General features: G+C 42.8%; 1 protein-coding gene across 5 annotated transcripts in view; it reads left to right on the top strand.

The window, feature by feature from the left end:
- Nucleotides 1–1952: 1952 nt before the first annotated feature.
- The window catches only part of WDR17 (WD repeat domain 17), a 72109-nt gene continuing 54478 nt past the window's right edge, over nucleotides 1953–19583 (top strand). For 2 of the 5 annotated variants that reach the window (XM_074822788.1, XM_074822784.1), the window contains exon 1: nucleotides 19358–19423. In XM_074822788.1, the coding sequence (XP_074678889.1) occupies nucleotides 19358–19423 (66 nt within the window). Of the gene's footprint in view, nucleotides 1986–5692; nucleotides 5838–19318; nucleotides 19424–19583 lie in introns of those variants that run through there. The other 3 variants (XM_074822786.1, XM_074822785.1, XM_074822789.1) reach the window with 3 other exon arrangements.

The following is a 19583-nucleotide window of genomic DNA, read 5'->3' as shown; positions in this document are numbered from 1 at the left end:
GGCTCTGTTATAATGGATGCTTGTGTGTTTTTTAATTACTCCTATAACACCACACGGAGAGGGCAAAATGTGAATGCAACTAATGCTGCTTATCATAATTCAACTGCTTGGTGCAATTATACTTCGACTAACATCTCACGATCTTTTGCTGTTCCTCTTGCATTACCTCCTGGTGTGTTTCTAATCTGTGGAGATCGTGCCTGGGGAGGCGTCCCATCTAAACTGAATGGAGGCCCGTGTAGCCTCGGACGTCTCACGTTATTAACACCAAATGTGTCAATGATTCTGAATATGACTCGAAAACATAAGTGAGTCCCAAGGACCGTTCATCGGTTTGAAAGTTCTTGTCGAGATAACGTTGAATTCTGGAATCCAGGCCAGATCATAACGGCCTCCATATTGGCACCAGGAGTTGGTGTTGCAAATGCCTTAACGACTTTGAATAAGTTGGGATGTTGGCTTAGCAAACAGACTAACGCTACTTCTTTAGCTTTAAGTGGCCTTTTAACTGATGTTGATAGTGTTAGACATGCTACTTTACAGAACAGGGCTGCAATTGACTTTTTGCTTTTAGCGCAAGGACATGGATGTGAAGATTTTGAAGGAATGTGTTGCATGAATTTGTCTGACCACTCAGAATCTATTTTTAAAAGCATACAGCAGCTAAAGGATGGTGTCAAACATTTAACAGAAGAAGATGGATTAGATTGGTTAACAAGGATGTTTAAAGGTTGGGGACTTTCTGGATGGTTGATATCTCTGGTCAAAACTGTGGGGGTCATGATCTTGGTAATTGTGACTGTGCTTTTGATGTTGCCATGTATTGTCAGTCTTCTGCAAAGGGCCCTGCAGAAGACTGCCTCTGCAATATTTTTAGCACAAGTGCAAAAAGAAAACGGGGGAGATGTGGAGCAGTTTGCTAACAACTGGCTACGTGAGAAAGGGCATAGCACCGAGGAACTGCTGACAACGGCGACGTGATGGGAAAATACCAAAAAGTATCAAAGAAGAACAAAGAACAGAAGCAAGACTATGTACAAGGCCTTGCAGAAATTATAAGGGGAGGAATTGGTATTTAACCTTAGCAACCAATGTATCTAACCTTAGCAACCTATAAGGAGCTCGCTTTTTGCAATATGTATGAACTGATTATTGTAGATATAAAAGGAGTGTGAGTACTAATAAAGTTGAGCCTTTGTGCATTAAATGATGGCTGGGCTCCCGCTGCGTTCTTTCAACATTGTTCAGTAAACAAGTTCATTCCATGGTGCAAGTCACCATCTAGCAGCACAAACAACCAAAGGAGGGAAAAAGTTAGAAGAGAAAAACAAGCAGATGCTGTCCAATAAATGTCTGTGGATTAAACACCCATCTATGTACCTGATGACGCCAGGCTGGCGGAGTTGGGTCCAGCGGAATGCGTTTTGTGACTCGCATTTGACGGGTTCCGTCAGCGTGTAACACGATAGACTACAGTTCTTTCAGTCTCTCAGCATGTCCCTATAGCTAGACGGCTCAAAATTCATGTCATCTTAAAATGTTTAGCTTGACAACAGCGCCGTCCGGGGTACAAGGTCAGCGCTCCCCGAGATCCTCGGAGCGCCTGAAGTCTGCCCTTCCCTCCTGACCCGGGTTTCTGATCCCCTCGCGGTCACGGGGAAGCGGCTTGCTGGCTCTGGAAGCTCCCTCCCCTCGCCGTCCCAGCTACCGTCCCGCTCCAGACCGGCCGGGAGCGCGGGGCTGGGCCCAGGGTTGGCCCCTCAGGGTGTCCCGGGTCTCAGGGTCTCCCCGAGGCGCAGCTCCGCAGGGGAACGCGGAGCACGCGCCGCCCGGTTGCCAAGTAATGCGGTCCCCGCTTCCTCCCGACGGCGTCTCTCTCCAATGAGCGCGCGGCGGGGGCGGGCCCGCCGGGTTGCCCGGGAGACGGGGTTGGTTTCTCCCTACGCGGTAGCGGCGGACGCGCTGTCGGCGCTGCGGGCGGACAGGTGAGGGCTGGCGGCCACTGCCGGGCAGCGGGCCCGGGGTGCGGCAGCCGCTCCGCTCCGCGCCGGGCAGCGGGCCGGAGGTGTGCGGTGCGGCATTTCCTCGCCCCGCCGCATGGCGGGGGCGCGGCCCGACTCGGGCGGTTGAAGCCGGTGCGGGCTCGGTTGTCTCTTGGGCGGCGGTTCTGCGGCCTCGGCCGGGCCGCGCCGCGCCGCCCTGCGCCCACCTGCGGCCCGGGGCGAGGCGGGGCGGCCTGGTCCTGACGAGCTTTCGCGGCTTTGGGTCTGAAGGTCTGAGGTACCCAGGAGTGGGCTGACGGTACTGGTACTTGGGGTACCCAGGAGTGGGCTGACGGTACTTGGGGCTTCCCACTGGTTTGGGGACTTTTCTACTGTATGCGTATCCCTGTACAGACGTACTTGTGTGGGAACGTAAACTTAAAATCGAGTAAACGCGGAGGCAGCAATCTTTAGAAGAAGTGAAATGCGTGGAAAACATTTGCACTCCGTAGGGAGGGAGAGATTTGGGCTTGTTTATATTAAAGTGCTTTTCCCAGCTGGGACACGTGCGGGAGGGGGGAGCAAAAACAAGTTTACAGAACTAAAAATATTATTCAAGTACAAAAGCAAACTAAAGGTTAAGCAAACAAAGCTTGCGGGAACAAACTTAAGACAGCAGACTCTGCAAATGAAGAAATACGTGTTTAAAGTTCTGTTAAATTTTTCTGATGTCTTCAGAGATGTAGGTTTACATGCAAATGGTCACGTGGAGATTTGAGAAACTGTTTTGGAAGACTTGAAAATGGCAGGCATGAAAGGAAAATCTGAGTGAGATCTTCACTTGGAATGCTGTAGTAAAGATCATAATCCTGGATTTTAAGATCAATAAAGACCATAGTGTTCCTGATAATTGGCTTAACCACTGCATGATATAGAACATAATTACTTAGAAATTTCCTTTTCAATCCCCAAAACTGCTTGTTTCAAGAACATCTTTCTGATGGTCATGCACTCAGTCTTTCAGAAATGTCATGGGCTGAGAAATCCATTGTGTCTCTTTCTAACTACTTCTAGAGTTTAAATGTCTTCTGTGTTAGGAGTGTAGAGCTTTTTGGTTTTATGCCTTGTCTAAATATTTTGTCATGACATTATGCAGTTTCGTGCTATTCATAAGAGCATTTAGGGAGAAGAATCCTGATAAAAAACCCATACAGAGAACAATCAGATGTTCTTCAGACTCTAGCAAAGTTTTATTTTGCTTAAGTTATTCATGGTAAGGCATATCTCCCATTATTTTAAATTAAGGTCATGTTGCTAACTTTTGCACTTCCTAATTTTTTGTAGTCTTAAAATAGCGGCAGTTCACTTAGGTTGTGCCATTTATTTCCTGATTAAAGGCACAGCTATGTAGGTTACTGATATATTTCAAGGTTTTTGTTAGAGAACAAGTGCCTTGCACAAATCGGTCAAGCTAAGTTTGTGTTATTGTTATTTATGTTTTGCATATCAGAACTGTTCAAAAGCTTCACTTAAGACTAGTCATCTCTGACTAACTGTTGTAACCCATATGGAGACATGGTGATCTAAATAACTTGCAAAGGTAGTGTGGAGTATGTATGGAGTAATACAGATAATGCAACAATTATAAAATACCTTGTGAGTATTGTTTTACTTACTAATTTTTTTAGTAACTTATTAATTATTCTCCCTGACAAGATATCTACTGTCTTCCTCCATCTCTGTTTCAACAGAAGTGTCATTCTGTGCATTCTATTACACCAAATCCTGGACTGGTTGAATAGCTCTGGCTATTTAAAGGACCCATAACACAATGATGAACTTGTAATTTGGTCATCTGCTATGACCACGTATCAAGAACAACATTAGAAAGTCCTCAGTGAGTTTGACTAATGGTCCATTTAACTCAGTGGGCCAGTATTTTATTTCTAACAGTGGGAATAGGAGATGATAACTTAGGGAAAGCAATATTTCTTCTTCCTGCAGTCTGTGGGTCAGAGTTGATGTGGACAATAAGAGTTACTTCAGCAAATTCTAGTGATGATACCATGTAACTCACGTATTTTGTTATATGAGGCAAAAGATATGCAGCACAAGAAGAGAAGTAAGTCTCAATATAACATTTGAATTATAGCGACTGGCTGTGAGAACTGAGAATGCACCTGTAGGGTAAAGGCAATTCAGTGATATAGTGTTCAGTTAGCAATTATTTATGGTAGCAGCTGAGCTGTACGCTGGGCAAGAATGGAAGCTTTGTATGCTATTCTTTTCCCCATTTCAGTCCTTTAATAAGTACATCTTGGCTGAATCTATTGGGGCCATTTTTTCCTTATCTGGTTCTAGCACAGGTTGGAGAATTTGGTTTTGCTGTGATGTGTGGGATTACTAGATTAGGAGTAAAGGCTTGTACAGTTTTGATGATTTTTTTTTTTTAATGTAAACAATATCATATACAAGGTCTCAAGGCAATCTGAAGTGTGGGAACTTGTCTCTTCCAGTTCTTTCTGTCATTTGATGGTGTTTGCACTTACGGTGGTGACCTTGACTCCAGAGTCATCTCTGCTGAGGCTCCTCCTTAGATTTTTCACCTTTGCTACTTTGTTGAGTTTTATGTGGGAAGCTGTGTGTAAGCAGACAAGTTGATAATTAGTAATTTCTAAAATCTTCACAAGTGATGAATCTTTCCGTTCAGTGCCTAGTGTCTAATTTCCTAGGTAATGATGGGGGATGCTCTCAGAAGCAGTTGTTGGAGTGGAAGAGCATTAATGTCATCTTTTTTCTTGAGCTGTATATTATAGGTCTTTATATTGGTGAAGTTAATACTGCCTTTTCCCTACTTAATGAAGTTTTTTTCTTAATGTTTCTACTGACTAGAAGTTTGGTTCAGGTATAGGAACCTTTATCTGCTTTCCGGCCTACATGGCCAATTTGAACCCAGCTGCTTAGCCTTTATGGTGTCTTGATGTAAATAAAACTTCTATATCTCTGGTAATTACCTCCTCCTTCCATCATTTTTTTAAAACACTGCATTTAATATGTTTAAATCCATCTCTCCCAAATATGCTTACCAAACATAGTGCGTGAGTGCCTGGTATAATGGTGTTAAGCTTCCTTCTGCGTTGAAAATAGCTTTCCTAACGCATTGTATATCTCTTCTTGTGGCCACATCCCGTTAATGGCTAATACTTTTCCCGTGCTTTATCACATCCAATGTTTGACTTATTTTGTAAGGGTCTTTCCTCACTCTCCTTTTGACTGATTCCATTGTGTTTGTTGTACAATAGTTGTGTAGTTTGTATTCAGTTTCGTGGTCTCTTGAAACCAAATCATCTCTACTTGCAGGTTTTTTTGGGGGGATAGAGTTTATCCCATCCCTTCGATTTATATGTTTTAAGATTTTTTTTTTCCTGTCTTAGATATAATTGTTGGCATTTACTTGCGCTATTAGACAACATGCTTTTGCCTCTTACTCAGTAACCTCTTTATTAATGAGACATGAATTGCCTTGTTTATTGATAGTCTGAAGCCTAATCTTTTTGGTTTTGACCTTTTGTATTCTCTTCTTCTATCTGGTTGAAGAATCATTTGGGTTGTTTATGGTAGCATTGATTCCTCCCCCCCCCCAGCAAACCAAGGTCTGAGAGCACTAAAATTAATGCTACTATTTTCATTCTCTTAACTTCCTTTTCTAGTTATTACCTGTTGTCTGAAAACACCTGTAGTGGGAGACTGATAATGATGGAATGAAAGAGGATATGTCAGATCTTGAAGATCAAATTCATACATAAGTTTAGATGCTAGGAAGGAACAATTAAGAATTCCACTTTCAAGTGGGAGGTTAGTATTGGGAAGAACTCTGTAATCATTTGTTACTAACCTACAGCACGTCTCTCATACTTAAACCTACTGGCTATGAACATGCATGTAGTTGTATCCCATTCAGATTTCCAGAGAATGGAATACAATCTTGTTGCAGTTAAAGAGGTTTCTTTTTTGGAGGTGGTTGTGGTATTTGGGTTTTTTGGTTCTTTTTGCTTTTGTGGTTATTGGAGCACAAGTGGCCCTTGAAGTGTCTGAACAGAACTGTTAAACTGACTGCTCTGTAAAAATTCTTAGGGCGCAAACTCTCAGTGTTTTAGAACATTAGCTTGGAGACAAACTTTTCAAGAGTTGATCTGTTTTTCTAATAAAATCAGCTCTATTTTGCCTGTGTCCAGCTTTAGCTAGTTTTCCAAATTTGGAAAATTAGTAATAGCAGATGTGTGAGAGAGTACAATTTGTACAAATGATATCCAGCTGGATGTCATCCACACTTCGGCTATTCAACCTCTCTTAGCTCACCAAATCCATTAACAAATACATACAGATGATGAATAGCACAGGGATGTGACTGAGATCTGAGGGATTTTAAATATTACCTTGAACTTCACAGGTAGAGAGAATTATTTCTTCTTTTCTTTTTCTACTTTCAAGTTATGTTCTCTGTGGGCTTGTTTTTGCTTCAGATGCTGAAATGTTTTTCTGCTAAGGAAAGTTCTTGATATATTGAGTTAAATACACTGAGCAAGTGTTTTTGTTATTTCTTATAGCTGATGTAGAAATAAATATAAATTAAATAACAATTAGTATTATCTTAACATCCAAATCAGCAAAATATAGTTTAAAAAGTTGTTGTTGTTGTTATTATTAAAATATTTACTTTAACATGTGATCATTATCATTCCAGACAGGGATTTGCACTATTATCTACATTTATTTGAATGAATTAAATGACTTAGACATAGATAAATCCTATGAGCATGATACAGAAAATAAAAGCAACATCTTTCTGGCCATATTAACTGTTTGTTGACAGCCTGGATGATTTTTTTTTTTTTTTCCTCCAGAAACTGGGGCACTTCAGCTTTGAGTACATTCAGGTTTTTATACAGGTAGTGATTGTGAAACAGACAAGCATTTCAGTATAAACATGGCTTTATGAATAACGTTATAGTTTTTCTCCATACATGTGCTGTGTGCCCTGTTTGTCTTTTCTGACCAAGGGATTTGAATATCATATATATAACTTCCTCTTTTCTTAAATGTTATATGTATTCTTCACAGAATTTGAATGGAAGCATCTGCTAAGCCATAGTAACAGTGGTACTGTACATATAAACATTTTTTTCCTCAAGATGTTAATTTATTTTCTTAAAAGAAAAAAAGGCTGTAAAGTTTCACTGAATTTATTTTTCAAGATGCAATTATGGAACATTCTTAGGAAGATGCATGATCAAGTCCAATCCACTGCTATTGTTGGCAGTTAGAGCCTAATCTCCTCCATAAACTGATAAAGCTCAATCTTAAAAGTAGCTATGTTTTTGTCCTTGTACTCTTGTGGGAAGGTTGTTCTAAAGCCTCATCCTGATGCAGATCTGGTGGTGATGATGGTGTTGCACATCTGTTACAGCTTATTCTAATCTCTGTTAGGTGGCCAGGCTATCCTGTATGTCATCTTGTCCTGATAAATCCATAGAGCTTCTTGGGAAAGAGCAAATGATGGGAAAAAATAAAAAGGACAACCATTTAGAGCCCTGCTTACGTTTGTGCCATTAGTAGCTTGGGAGGAGTAGAGGAAATCTAATTCTTAACTGACCTCATATGACATAGGATCACTGAGACATAGGTTTGCTGTGTCATTATTTTATGTTTACTTACTGCACAGCCTTACTGTAAACATTGTATTTTAGGATCGTTACATGCTTCATATTCTTAGTGTAAAGGTTCTTAATTAATAAGTAAAACCTGAGGCTTTTTAACTGACTTCTTTGCTATAGATATTGATGTAATAAATTAACATAATACCATATAAATTATTGAAAGTAAAAATTCCTTAGATTACAAGAGTATAAAAATTCATTGAAGTATTTTGTTCTTGAGTTAATTTGTTGTGTGTTTTTTGTTACGAAGACATTAATTCCTGTAACTGATTTTGTGGCTTCAAAATGTGTCAGAAGAGAAAATGTAAAGTTGTAGCATGTTAGTCTTCAGTAATTCAGTAGATAATTTTTAGAGCTGTGGTGGGACATATTATGAAATAATGTCTATGTGGATTGATGGAGAATCAATTTTGTCATAGAATTGGGTAAAGTGAATCTGGAGACAAGCTTACTAAAGTACCAGTTTCCATGAGGTGTGAATGTAGTCAATCAATTGAAAATCATTCTTAAGTTTGAAACATACTTAATGCTACTGATCTATGGCAAGAATACATCAAAACTGAATTTTTAAAGAAATCATGCAGAGAAATGTCTAAATATTTCCTTATATAAGATTTAAGATGAAACATAAACAGTGGTTAGAAATGCATTTGGAAAAAAAAATAAGCATATGGGTTGATTTGGCACAGTATATCAACTACAGATTATTAAATAACAGCAAATTTGGTGGCAAAAGTGGAAGATCAAGATAGAGAGATTTCTTGCCTCTCTTCTGTTCTTGAAGATCTTTCTTCCTAACTGAAATGCATTTCTGACTTCAGATATCACCAGATAGCATGGGAGAATAGTATCAGTTTGTTTGTTCCAATGGCATATAGATCATTATTTTCAGATGTAATCCTTTACCCTGTTTTCTAGGTAAACTATATATGCATGTTATATTTAGGTATACGTTTCATTGTGTAGAGATTGAGGCCACTATACTCTTCAGCATATCCTTCCAGACTCTTTTAAGGTTGTGTCCTTGTAGAGGGCAAGGTAGTAGCTTATTCTCATAATAAAAAGATATCTGCACTGGACTGTCCAGAAATAAGATCCAACTTTCATATCAAATACAAATAGAAGATAAACATTGATTTCTATTTTTGGTTTGTTTGGGTTTTTTTGTAATTCTTGACCTTTGTAGCGCTGACCTTTAACCACACATTGTAATGTTGTTATCCTAAAGCATCACAATTTACAATATCACTTCCATTTTATCCTTCTGACTGTTTTAGTTTTTTTGTATTTATGTCTAGTCAAGCAAACTCTGGGGCCAAGTATTCAGCTGTTTTATCTGCCGTACTGGAGGTGGTAACCTCCAATAACTGCCATTATTCTTAGATTGTACATCCTTCCTTATTATCACATAAGGCAGAATCATTAAAAGCAGTTGACAAAACCCAATTTCTATCTTACTCCTGTTGTACTGTATCTTAGAGGAAATGTCCTACTGTTTGGGCTTTCTGTCCTGCCTAATGTCCACAGTTAAGATAACTGAAGGTTGTCATTGTCAATAAAGTAAGTCTTTACTTGAAATGAAATCCTCTCCTACTTGAAGCTAGTAGAAGTTTCTGATTTTGAAATCTAGTTGACCTGTTCAATATCCAATTTTTTGATAATAATTTGATTTAGGAATCCAAATACAGGTTAAAGAACCTTATATTGGTGGTGGGATTGATCCATTGTCACTTCAGACAGTGTTCTTTGTACATATTCACAGAACTACTGTGCAATTTCTGTTATCCTTGAAAGATGATGCTCATAAACATGAGAAGAAATTTCCTTTGTAATCTCAATATCTCTTAGACTATACATGTTACCAACCGGTAAAGCTGGAAAAAAAAATAATAATTTAAATGTTTAGCGTAGAACATAGACCTTTCCCAGTATCAACACCTTACATGAAGGATTCCTACACTTATTTGTGCAGCCACTATATTCTGCAGTGGCACATAGCTGCTTGTCGTAGCAGATCCTAGAATTGTGCTGGATACATGCATTACAACCTTCACAGTAGTTGCTTGTGTGTTCTCACCAACAAGGAGGAGCTGGGGGGGAGCGTGAACCTCAAGGGCAGCCTTGGCTGCAGTGACTATGAAATGGTGGAGTTCATGATCCTTAAGACAGCGAGGAGGGTGCACAGCGAGCTCACTACCCTGGACTTCAGGAGAGCAGACTTTGGCCTCTTCAGGGATCTGCTTGGCAGAGTAGCATGGGCTAAAGCCCTGAAAGGGAGAGGGGCTCAAGAAAGCTGGATAATATTCAAGGATCAACTCCTCCAAGCTCAGGAGTGATGCATCCTGACAAAGAGGAAGTCAGGTAAGAACACCAGGAGGCCTGCATGGATGAAGAAGGAGCTCCTGGACAAACTCAAACACAAAAATGAAGCTTACAGAGAGTAGAAGCAAGGACAAATAGCCACGGAGGAATACAGAGAAACTGTCCAAGCAGCCAGGGATCTGGTTAGGAAGACCAAAGCCCTGATGTAATTAAATGTGGCCAGGGATGTCAAGGGCAGTGAGAAAAGCTTCTATAGGTATGTGGTGATAAAAGGAAGACTAGGGCAAATGTGGGCCTTCTCCACAGAAGGAAATGGGAGACCTGATTACCCAGGACATGGAGAAGGCTGAGGTTCTGATGACTTTTTTTCCTCAGTCTTCACCAGCAAGGGCTCCAGCCACACCACCCAAGACACAGAGGACTGAGAGAATGAAGAACTGCCCACTGTATGAGATGCAAGGGATATTGATAGATCAGTAAGCATGGTAACACCTGTGAAAGGTCAGGCCAGACTCAGGATCTCTAAATGCGAAAAGGTGCTGCAGACATCAGCCCATCTGAAGTGTATCTATACCAATGCACACAGCATGGGTAACAAACAAGAGGAGCTTGAAGCCATGATGCAACAGGAAAGCTATGATGTGGTCACTATTACAGAAACATGGTGGGATGTCTCCCATGACTGGAGTGCGCCAGTTGATGGCTACAAGCTCTTTAGGAGGGACGGACAAGGAAGGAGAGGCGGTGGGGTGGCGCTGTATGTTAGGGACTGTTATGATTGCTTCGAGCACAAGTATAGTGAAGACAGGGTGGAGTGTGTGTTAGAATCAGGAGAAAGACCAACAGGGCAGATGTTGTAGTAGGGGTCTACTATAGGCCACCCAACCAGGACAGAGAGGTGGATGAAATATTCTATAGGCACTTAGGAGAAATCTCACGATTGCTTGCGCTTGTTCTTGTGCTTGTGGGAGACTTTAACTTCCCAGACATCTGCTGGAAATACAACACAGCAGAGCGGGACCAGTCCCGGAGAATCCTGGAATGTGTGGGAGACAACTTCCTGAAACAGCTGGTGAGTGAACCGACCAGAGAAGGTGCCCTGCTGGACCTCCTCTTTGTGAACAGAGGAGGACTGGTGGATGATGTGGCGGTCGGAGGCTGACTAGGGCACAGTGATCATGAAATAATAGAGTTCTCCATTCTTAGAGAGACCAGAAAAGGGGACAGCAGAACTGACATCCTGGACTTCCAGAGGGCTAACTTTGTCTTGTTTGGGCACCTGCTTGACAGAATCCCTTGGGAGATGATCCTGAAGGGTATAGGGGTCCAGGAAGGCTGCACACTCTGTAAGAAGAAGTTCTTAATGGCACAGGAGCAGGCAGTCCCCAGGTGCTGTAAGAGAAGCAGGTGCCAGAGAAGACCACCCTGACTGAACAGGGAGCTTTGGCTGCAACTCAGGGAGAAAAGGAGAGTTTAAGGCCTTTGGAAGAAGGGGCTAGCCACTCACAGTGATTACAAAGATGCTGTGAGGCTATGCAGGGCAGAAATCAGGAGGTCTAAAGCCCAGCTAGAAATTAATCTGGCTTCAGCAGTCAAAGATAACAAGAAATGTTTCTCTAAGTATGTCAACAGCAAAAGAAAGACCAGGGAGAGTCTCCATCCCCTGCTAGATGCAGGAGGAAACATGGTAACAAGTGATGAGGGAAAGGCTGAGGTGCTTAATGCCTTCTTTGCCTCAGTCTTTAATAGCAAGACTAGTTGTATTGAGGGAATCCAGCCTCCTCGGCCAGAAGACAGAGACTGGAAGAATGACTCCCACACACAATCCAGGAGGAGATAGTCAGTGACCTACTGCATCACATAGACATACACAAGTCTATGGGACCAGACGGGATACACCCGAGGGTGCTGAAGGAGCTGGCTGGGGTGCTCGCCAAGCTGCTTTCCATTATTTACCAGCGGTCCTGGCTGACTGGGAAGGTCCCGACAGATTGGAAACCGGCCAACGTGACACCCATATATAAGAAGGGTTGGAAGGATGATCCAGGAAACTACAGGCCTATCAACTTGACTTCGGTGCCCGGGAAGCTGATGGAGCAGCTCATCCTGAGTACCATCATACAACACATGTGGAACAACCAGATGATCAGGCCCAGTCAGCATGGGTTTATGAAAGGCAACTCCTCCCTGACAAACCTGATCTCCTTCTACCACTGCGTGACCTGCTTATTGGATGCTTATGGGAAAGGCTGTGGATGTTGTTTACCTTGACTTTAGTAAGGCCTTTGACACCATTTCCCACAGCATTCTCCTGGCAAAACTGACTGCTCGTGGCTTGGACGGGCACACGCTTAGCTGGGTAAAAAAACTGGCTGGATGGCCGGGCCCAAAGATTTGTGGTCAATGGAGTTAAATCCAGTTGGTGGCTGGTCATGAGTGGTGTCCCCCAGGGCTTGGTTTTGGGGCCACTCCTGTTTAACATCTTTATTGATGATCTAGACGAGGGGATTGAGTGCACCCTCAGTAAGTTTGCAGACGACACCAAGTTGGGTGGGAGTGTTGATCTGCTCGAGGGTAGGGAGGCTCTGCAGAGAGACCTGGACAGGCTGGAGCGATGGGCTAAGGCCAAGTGTAGGAGTTTCAATAAGGCCAAATGCCGGGTTCTGCACTTCAGCCACAACAACCCCCAGCAGCGCTACAGGCTTGGGGAGGAGTGGCTGCAGAGCTGCCAGTTAGAGAGGGACCTGGGGGTGTTGATTGACAGCCAGCTGAACATGAGCCAGCAGTGTGCCCAGGTGGCCAAGAAGGCCAATGGTATGGTGGCTTGTATGAGAAACCGAATGGCCAGCAGGGACAGGGAAGTGATCTTACCCCTGTACTCGGCACTGGTGAGGCCGCACCTCGATTACTGTGTTCAGTTTTGGGCCCTTCACTACAAAAAGGACATTGAATTACTCAAGTGTGTCCAAAGAAGGGCAACAAAGTTGGTGCAGGGTCTGGATCACATGTCTTACAAGGCACGGCTGAGGGAACTGGGGTTGTTTAGTGTGGAGAAGAGGCTGAGGGGAGACCTCATGGCCCTCTACAACTACCTGAAAGGAGGTTGCAGAGAGCTGGGGATGAGTCTCTTTAACCGAGTAACAAGCGATAGGACAAGAGGGAATGGCCTCAAGTTGCATCGGGGAAAGTTTAGACTGGATATTAAGAAGCATTTCTTTACAGAAGGGGTTGTTAGGTGTTGGAATTGTCTGCCAGGGCAGTGGTGGGGTCCCCATCCCTGGAGGTGTTTAAGAGTCAGGTTGACATAGTGCTTAGTGATAGGGTGTGTTTGAGAACTGTCAATGTTAGGTTAAGGGTTGGACTAGGTGATCTTCAAGGTCTTTTCCAACCTTGATGATTCTGTGAGAAGATCAGGTTTGAGACCAAAGGAACCTGAAGGTGCAGTAATCCATGGAACCTGGTGAGATGCATCTATGGGTCCTGAGCGAACTGGTAGATGAAGTGTCTAAGCCACTATCCACCATATTTGAGAAGTCGTGGCAGTCAGGTGAAGTTCCCACTGACTGGAAAAGGGGAAACATAACACCTATTTTTAAAAGGGGAAAAATGGAAGACGCAGGGATCTACAGGCCAGTCAGTCTCACCTCTGTCCCTGTGAAGATCATGGAGTGGATCCTCCTGGAAACTATGCTAAGGCAGTTGGAAAATAGGGAGGTGATTGGTGACAGCCAACATGGCTTCACTAAGGGCAATCATGCCTGACAAACATGGTGGCCTTCTACAGCGGGTTTGCAGCATTGGTGGATAAGGGAAGAGCAACTGATACCATCCACCTGACTTGTGCAGAGCTTTTCATGCTGTCCCAGATGACATCCTTGTCTGTAAATTGGAGAGATGTATTTGATGGATGGACCACTTGGTGGATAAGGAATTGCTGGATGGTTACACTCAAGGAGTTGCAGTGAATGGCTCGATATCCTGGTAGAGAGCAGTGACGAGTGGCATTCCTCGGGGATTGGTATTGGGACTGATGGTGTTTAACGTCTTTGGCGACATGGACAGCGGCATTGAGTGCACCCTCAGCGAGTTTGCCAATGACACCAAGCTGTGTGGTGCGGTCAACACACTGGAGGGAAGCAATATCCAGGTCCCTCTGGATGGCATGCTTGAGAGGTGGGCCCTGTGAGAACCTCATGAAGTTCAACAAGGCCAAGTTCAAGGTCCTGCACATGGGTTGGGGCAGTTCCAAGCACAAATACAGGCTGGGCAATGGTGGATTGAGACCAGCCCTGCGGAGAAGGACTTGGGAGTAGCAGAAAAACTGACTACGTGCCATCAATGTGTGCTTGCAGAGCTGAAAGCCAACCATATCCTGGGCTGCATCAAGAGAAGTGTGGCCAGCAGGTTGAGGGAGGTGATTCTCCTCCTCTACTGTGCTCTTGTGAGACCCCACCTGCAGTACTGTGTCCAGCTCTGGGGCCCCCAACATAAGAAGGACATGGACCTGCTTGAGTGGGTCCAGAGGAGGCCACAAAGATGACCCGGGGGCTGGAGCACCTCCCCTATGAGGACAGGCTGAGATGGTTGGGGTTGTTCAGCCTGCAGAAGAAAAGGCTTCTGGGAGACTTTATAGAGGCCTTCCAGTACTTAATTGCGGCCTACAGGAAAGATGGGGAGGGACTCTACTAGGGAGTGTAGGGATAGGACAAGGGGTAATGGTTTTAAACTGAAAGAGGGTGAATTTAAATTAGATATAAGGAAGAAATTTTTTACTGTGAGGGTGGTGAGACACTGGAACAGGTTGCCCAGAGAAGCTGTGGCTGCCCCCTCCCTGGAAGTGTTCAAGGCCAGGTTGGACGGGGCTTTGAGCAACCTGGTCTAGTGGAATGTGTCCCTGCCCATGGTAAGGGGGTTTGTAACTAGATGGCCTTTAAGGCCCCTTCCAGCCCAACCTATTCTATAATTCTATAAGTGGAAATACCTTATATGAACAGCATTACCTTTGTATGACCCATCTAGGTAATAAACTGTGTAATGCCATCTTCATCTCCTTCATCTGCCTAGTTTGTACTCTTCCTCCTGAGTCAGCAAGTTTCTTTGAATCCCTGTAACTCGTGGTTTCATAGGTTACAGTTGTGATATCTGGTCTCTCTGCCATTTATACAGTTATCTGCTGTCAGGCTTGGCTCATTGAGCATCCAGGCAGCTGTTGGTATAGTCTCAAGCTCCTCAGTCACTCCATATCTCCACAGTGTATCTTTCACCTTAATAAACATCTTTTGTTCCATTTCTGTCTGCCATCCCCATTCCAACTCAGTTGGGGTTTTGAAGTTTATCAAGCAGCAATACAGGAAAAGCCTTCTCCTGTTGTGGTAACAAGATACAGGGTTTCATTCAAGAGTGGATGAAGGACACAGGAGACTTAGTGAGCAGAGGAACTTTTCAGAACTGAATGCTGTTAGATTATTCAGCGTAATACTGCCAGTGTCAGCTGCTTCCCACTACTAAGTGTTATACTGTGAGAAAATAAAATTGACCATATGCATTCAAACTGAGACTCCTTCTACATCAGAGTGCTAGTGTAGTGACTTCTTCTGAGCTTACAAGACTCTGACCTGATGAAGATACAGCATCAAGACTCTGATGTAACGATGGTATGGCTGCTCCTCTCCATCTTCCATTCTGCCAATGTACTGGCTCTAATTGACCTGACCAGCCGATAACTCTTGCTCTGGAGTCTCCACCTTTATTCTCTTTCCTCCTCATGCCAGCGGTTTAATTCTCTGTGTTCAAGGCAAGCTCTGCTATGGTGCAGCTGTGTAACTTGGGTCACTGCGTGAAAATAGTGAAGTTGGGAGAAAGAACTATGAGAAACCTTGTCTGGGGTCTCCATCCATGCACTTTCCACCCCTTGGCTCTAGAGTGCATTGGAGCCGAGGCTGTTGCCTTGGTCTTTGCCTGAACTATACCATAGCCACAATGTGCCTGCCCTTAACACCTTGCTGCTCCTCACCTTGCCTTGCTGAATTCCTGTCTTGATCCTGGATTTGTTTTGGCACTGTGAACTTGACTGGTGATCACTGGACTGTCACCTGAACCTGGTTACTGTCAGTGGACCTGTTCTGCTGCTCTTGAGTACTGTGCTCCTCTTCAGTGAGGCCACCCCCTCCACATCCCCCCACCTCTGCCTGCTTTGCAGTCACCTTTGGCTTCTGACTTCCATACTTGGCAAAGTAGCCTACTCATGCTGTTCCCTGTTGGTCTTACCACAGGCAGATAAGAGCCCTACTCCTAATGGGAAGTCTCCCTGAGAGTCTACAGTCCTGTATTGTCCAGCTGTCTTTATGGAGTTGTAGATGTTGGCCTTCTCCAGCGCATGCTGACTCATTCATAGCCCTCTGACAGTCTCAGTGAGACTTGGTGATGGCTGTGGGCAGTGTGGATAATGCACTTGAATATGTGCTAATATGACTGTGGATGCAGGAGGAGCATTGTGAAATGACTCGGAACAGCATTAAATTTAGAATGCTAGTTTTGTATGCTTTTAGTTGTCTTATTTTTTGCATCTCACTTGCTTTTTAAAAAGTACATGGTAATATAAAACAGCTGAAGTGTTGAGCCCAGCAAGGTATCTTTCATTTCTCTAAAGCATGTTTTTATAATTATACATATATTACAGCATTGATAGCTATTTGTTGCATTTAAGATAATGAATTAATTTGGTAAGAGATGAATCCCCTTGTGTTCTAGCCAGTCTTCAGAGATTAGAGGGGCTAGGGGCGGCTGGACTTATCTCTTAATGGGTATGCCAGTTATGGCCGTAGCTATAGGCCTGACACCAGATGCACGAACAGCCCGTATGCTGTAGGTCTGGTTGCATTCAAGAGAAGCAGTCAGGTTCACGAATAGTACGGTTTATTCTTATGCAACATCTACAGATTCTTTGAGATAGCCAACCTGCAGTTTGTGCATTTATCGTAGGCAATGTAGCACTACACACAAAAAGAATGATTGCAATCACACACACTTAATTGCTGGGTAATCACTCGACGTAGCCAAGGGCCAAAATCTTGCCAAAAGGTGTCCCTTCTCACGGGAGCTGGGGGGTTGGTGGAGAGGAGCACAAACCCGTCGATCTGTCCCTCCGAATGAGATAGAAACTTGTGGTAGTATTTCTCTAAGTATGTATGTATGAGTGGGTGGGACTGTGGTCAATCCATTGTTTCTTGAGTAATGACACAGCACGTTCCTTGGTGCAAGGTGTGTGCTGTTTTTGTGGGAGAAGAGGAAGCATGAGAGATAAGGTCTGCAGAGTACTGCAAAACAGTCCTTGAGAGACGGGGAAGGAAAAGCAGGAGATAAATCTGCATAGTCATGTCATATGTTCCTTGAGAAAAGTGGAAGAACAGGACCATGTGGCCTCCACCTCGCTTCTTGGTACCATGGCAACACAAATCACTGGATCTCCATCCTGCCCTGTGTTTGTTCTGGGCACCATGTGTTAAGGAAACGTGTGTTTTGCAGATTTTTCGCTGTTTTGCTTTTCCCACACTTCCAACACTATTGCAATTTCCACTTCAAATGATGAGAAGTTAATGTTTGTGAGTGGTAAATAGTAACAGACCTTTTTGACTTGTAACATACATTGATAATATAATTTCTGTGGTATCATATATTTACATACTAGTTATTACATATGCATACAACTTTAGTTTCTAAAATGTAGTTACTTTACCAGAATCATTCCCCCTAGGAGTTAATTCCCTCTAGGAGTTAAGTTTTTCAGCAGTATGGTGGCAAGTTCCTCTCTGTGTTCCTGTGTATGTATCCATTTATCTGGAGGACTGTATAACCACAAAAAAAAAGTCTGCTAATCCGGGAATGCTACTTCACTTAAATGTAGTGGGTGTCTTGATTTAAATTTTTATTATTTTGTGTGTGTGGTTTGGGGTTTTTTTTTCCCATTGGTGTCATAATTTCTGACTAAGAGGTTGGAAAGCAAAAGTATTGCTGCTTTTCTTTATTTCCCTGCTGTGTATCTGAGAACGTAGCTTGCGCATATGAAAGCCTTAATGGAAACGATGTGTGCTAGAGTAGGCCTGGCAATGACACTGAGTTGCCCTTAAGTAGCGTTGCCTGCTAACTCCAGGTTAATATCTGGTACTTCCAGCTGTTCTTTTTCTACTTTGCTTTGTTTATCTCTTGGTTGAACATTTGACTTCACAGTCTAGCTTTCACATTTATTATCTTATGAATTTTGGGAAACAGCTTGTTAATCCAGTACAGAAAGGCAGAGGTTGTCTGCGTTCTAGATTTCTTAAGAAACTGGGGTTTTTTTAGGTGTCTGTAATCTCTGTTGAGGTTTTGATAGTTGCTGCAACCATGCAGTCAGGAAGATATATATGATAATGTCTCCTAAACAGCACAGCTCATGAAGTGTGCTGCTGCAGTACTGAATTGTGGTTTGAGCAATACAGCTTTTATTCCTCGCTTTACCTCTTGTTTTCATTGGTATAATGCACTGTGAAATCTGCTGTGAAACTTGTGAGCATACCAGAAAAGGATAACTAGTTGCAGAAGGAATAAATAGTCAGATATGTGAAACGCGCCCGAGGGAGAGAAAAGAAGCAGATGCATTCTGATGAATTAGTGAAAATCAGGGTTTGTAAATTTCCCAGCCAGTGCTGGTGGCTGTATCTGAGCCCTTCAGGCTCTGCTGGCTGCAGACAACAGAGATGCAGATCTTTTTTTCTTTCCTTTTTCCCTTTTTAAAAAAACGTTAAACATAACATATTTGACACTTGCAATAATCATGGCCCCTCCTACTGTGCCAGTTGAAACCACTCCCTACATAACCAAAACACATCATTTCCCATGATTCTGAAGGTGTTTTACATTTCAATACAAGCTTTTGTGCACTGAACCACATTTCTTACAGACAGTACATTTGAAAAAAAGGAAAATAATTTTTTAGGAGACAAATAAGAATGGCTCAAACAGCACCTCATTTTCAGAGCACAGAAGCACTGTAAAACCGAGCTTGAAGCACTGACCTGCTTTAATTTAGAATACTGGAATATATAATTAGTAAGTGTTTTAGTGTGATTTCTCTTTTCCAGTTCAGAATCCAATACATACAGCATTTAAATTGCTGCTAAAAATATTTCAGATTATATATTTATTAATGTAAAGCTTATTAATGTAGAATCATATCACAGAGTTCAGCTCTCATCTTTTGAGTAGCTTGTTGTAGTGTTGAGTAAATTTTAGCACAGGACTCATTGTACTTACCTGTGTTCAGGTCCTGTATTTTTTATTTCAACTGTGCCTTCTGTCATGGCTTGGATGACTTATATTTCCCACTGGTTTGATGAAGATGATTGGTATGAAGGACAACAACGAGTAAGAATTGTTTAAATTAATATTTTCTCTTTTACTTCCTTTATATTTTTCTTTTTTAAGCTGCTGTTTATTATATTACTAGTACCAAAAGTAATATTCCCATAGTGGTGCTAAGAAGGGATTTTTTAGTAGCTTTAAGGAGGTCTTGAATCAGAGATAA

Source organism: Strix aluco, chromosome 4 (assembly GCF_031877795.1).
Source record: "Strix aluco isolate bStrAlu1 chromosome 4, bStrAlu1.hap1, whole genome shotgun sequence".
Taxonomy (NCBI): Eukaryota; Metazoa; Chordata; class Aves; order Strigiformes; family Strigidae; genus Strix; species Strix aluco.
This window is presented reverse-complemented; position numbering and strand designations above follow the sequence as displayed.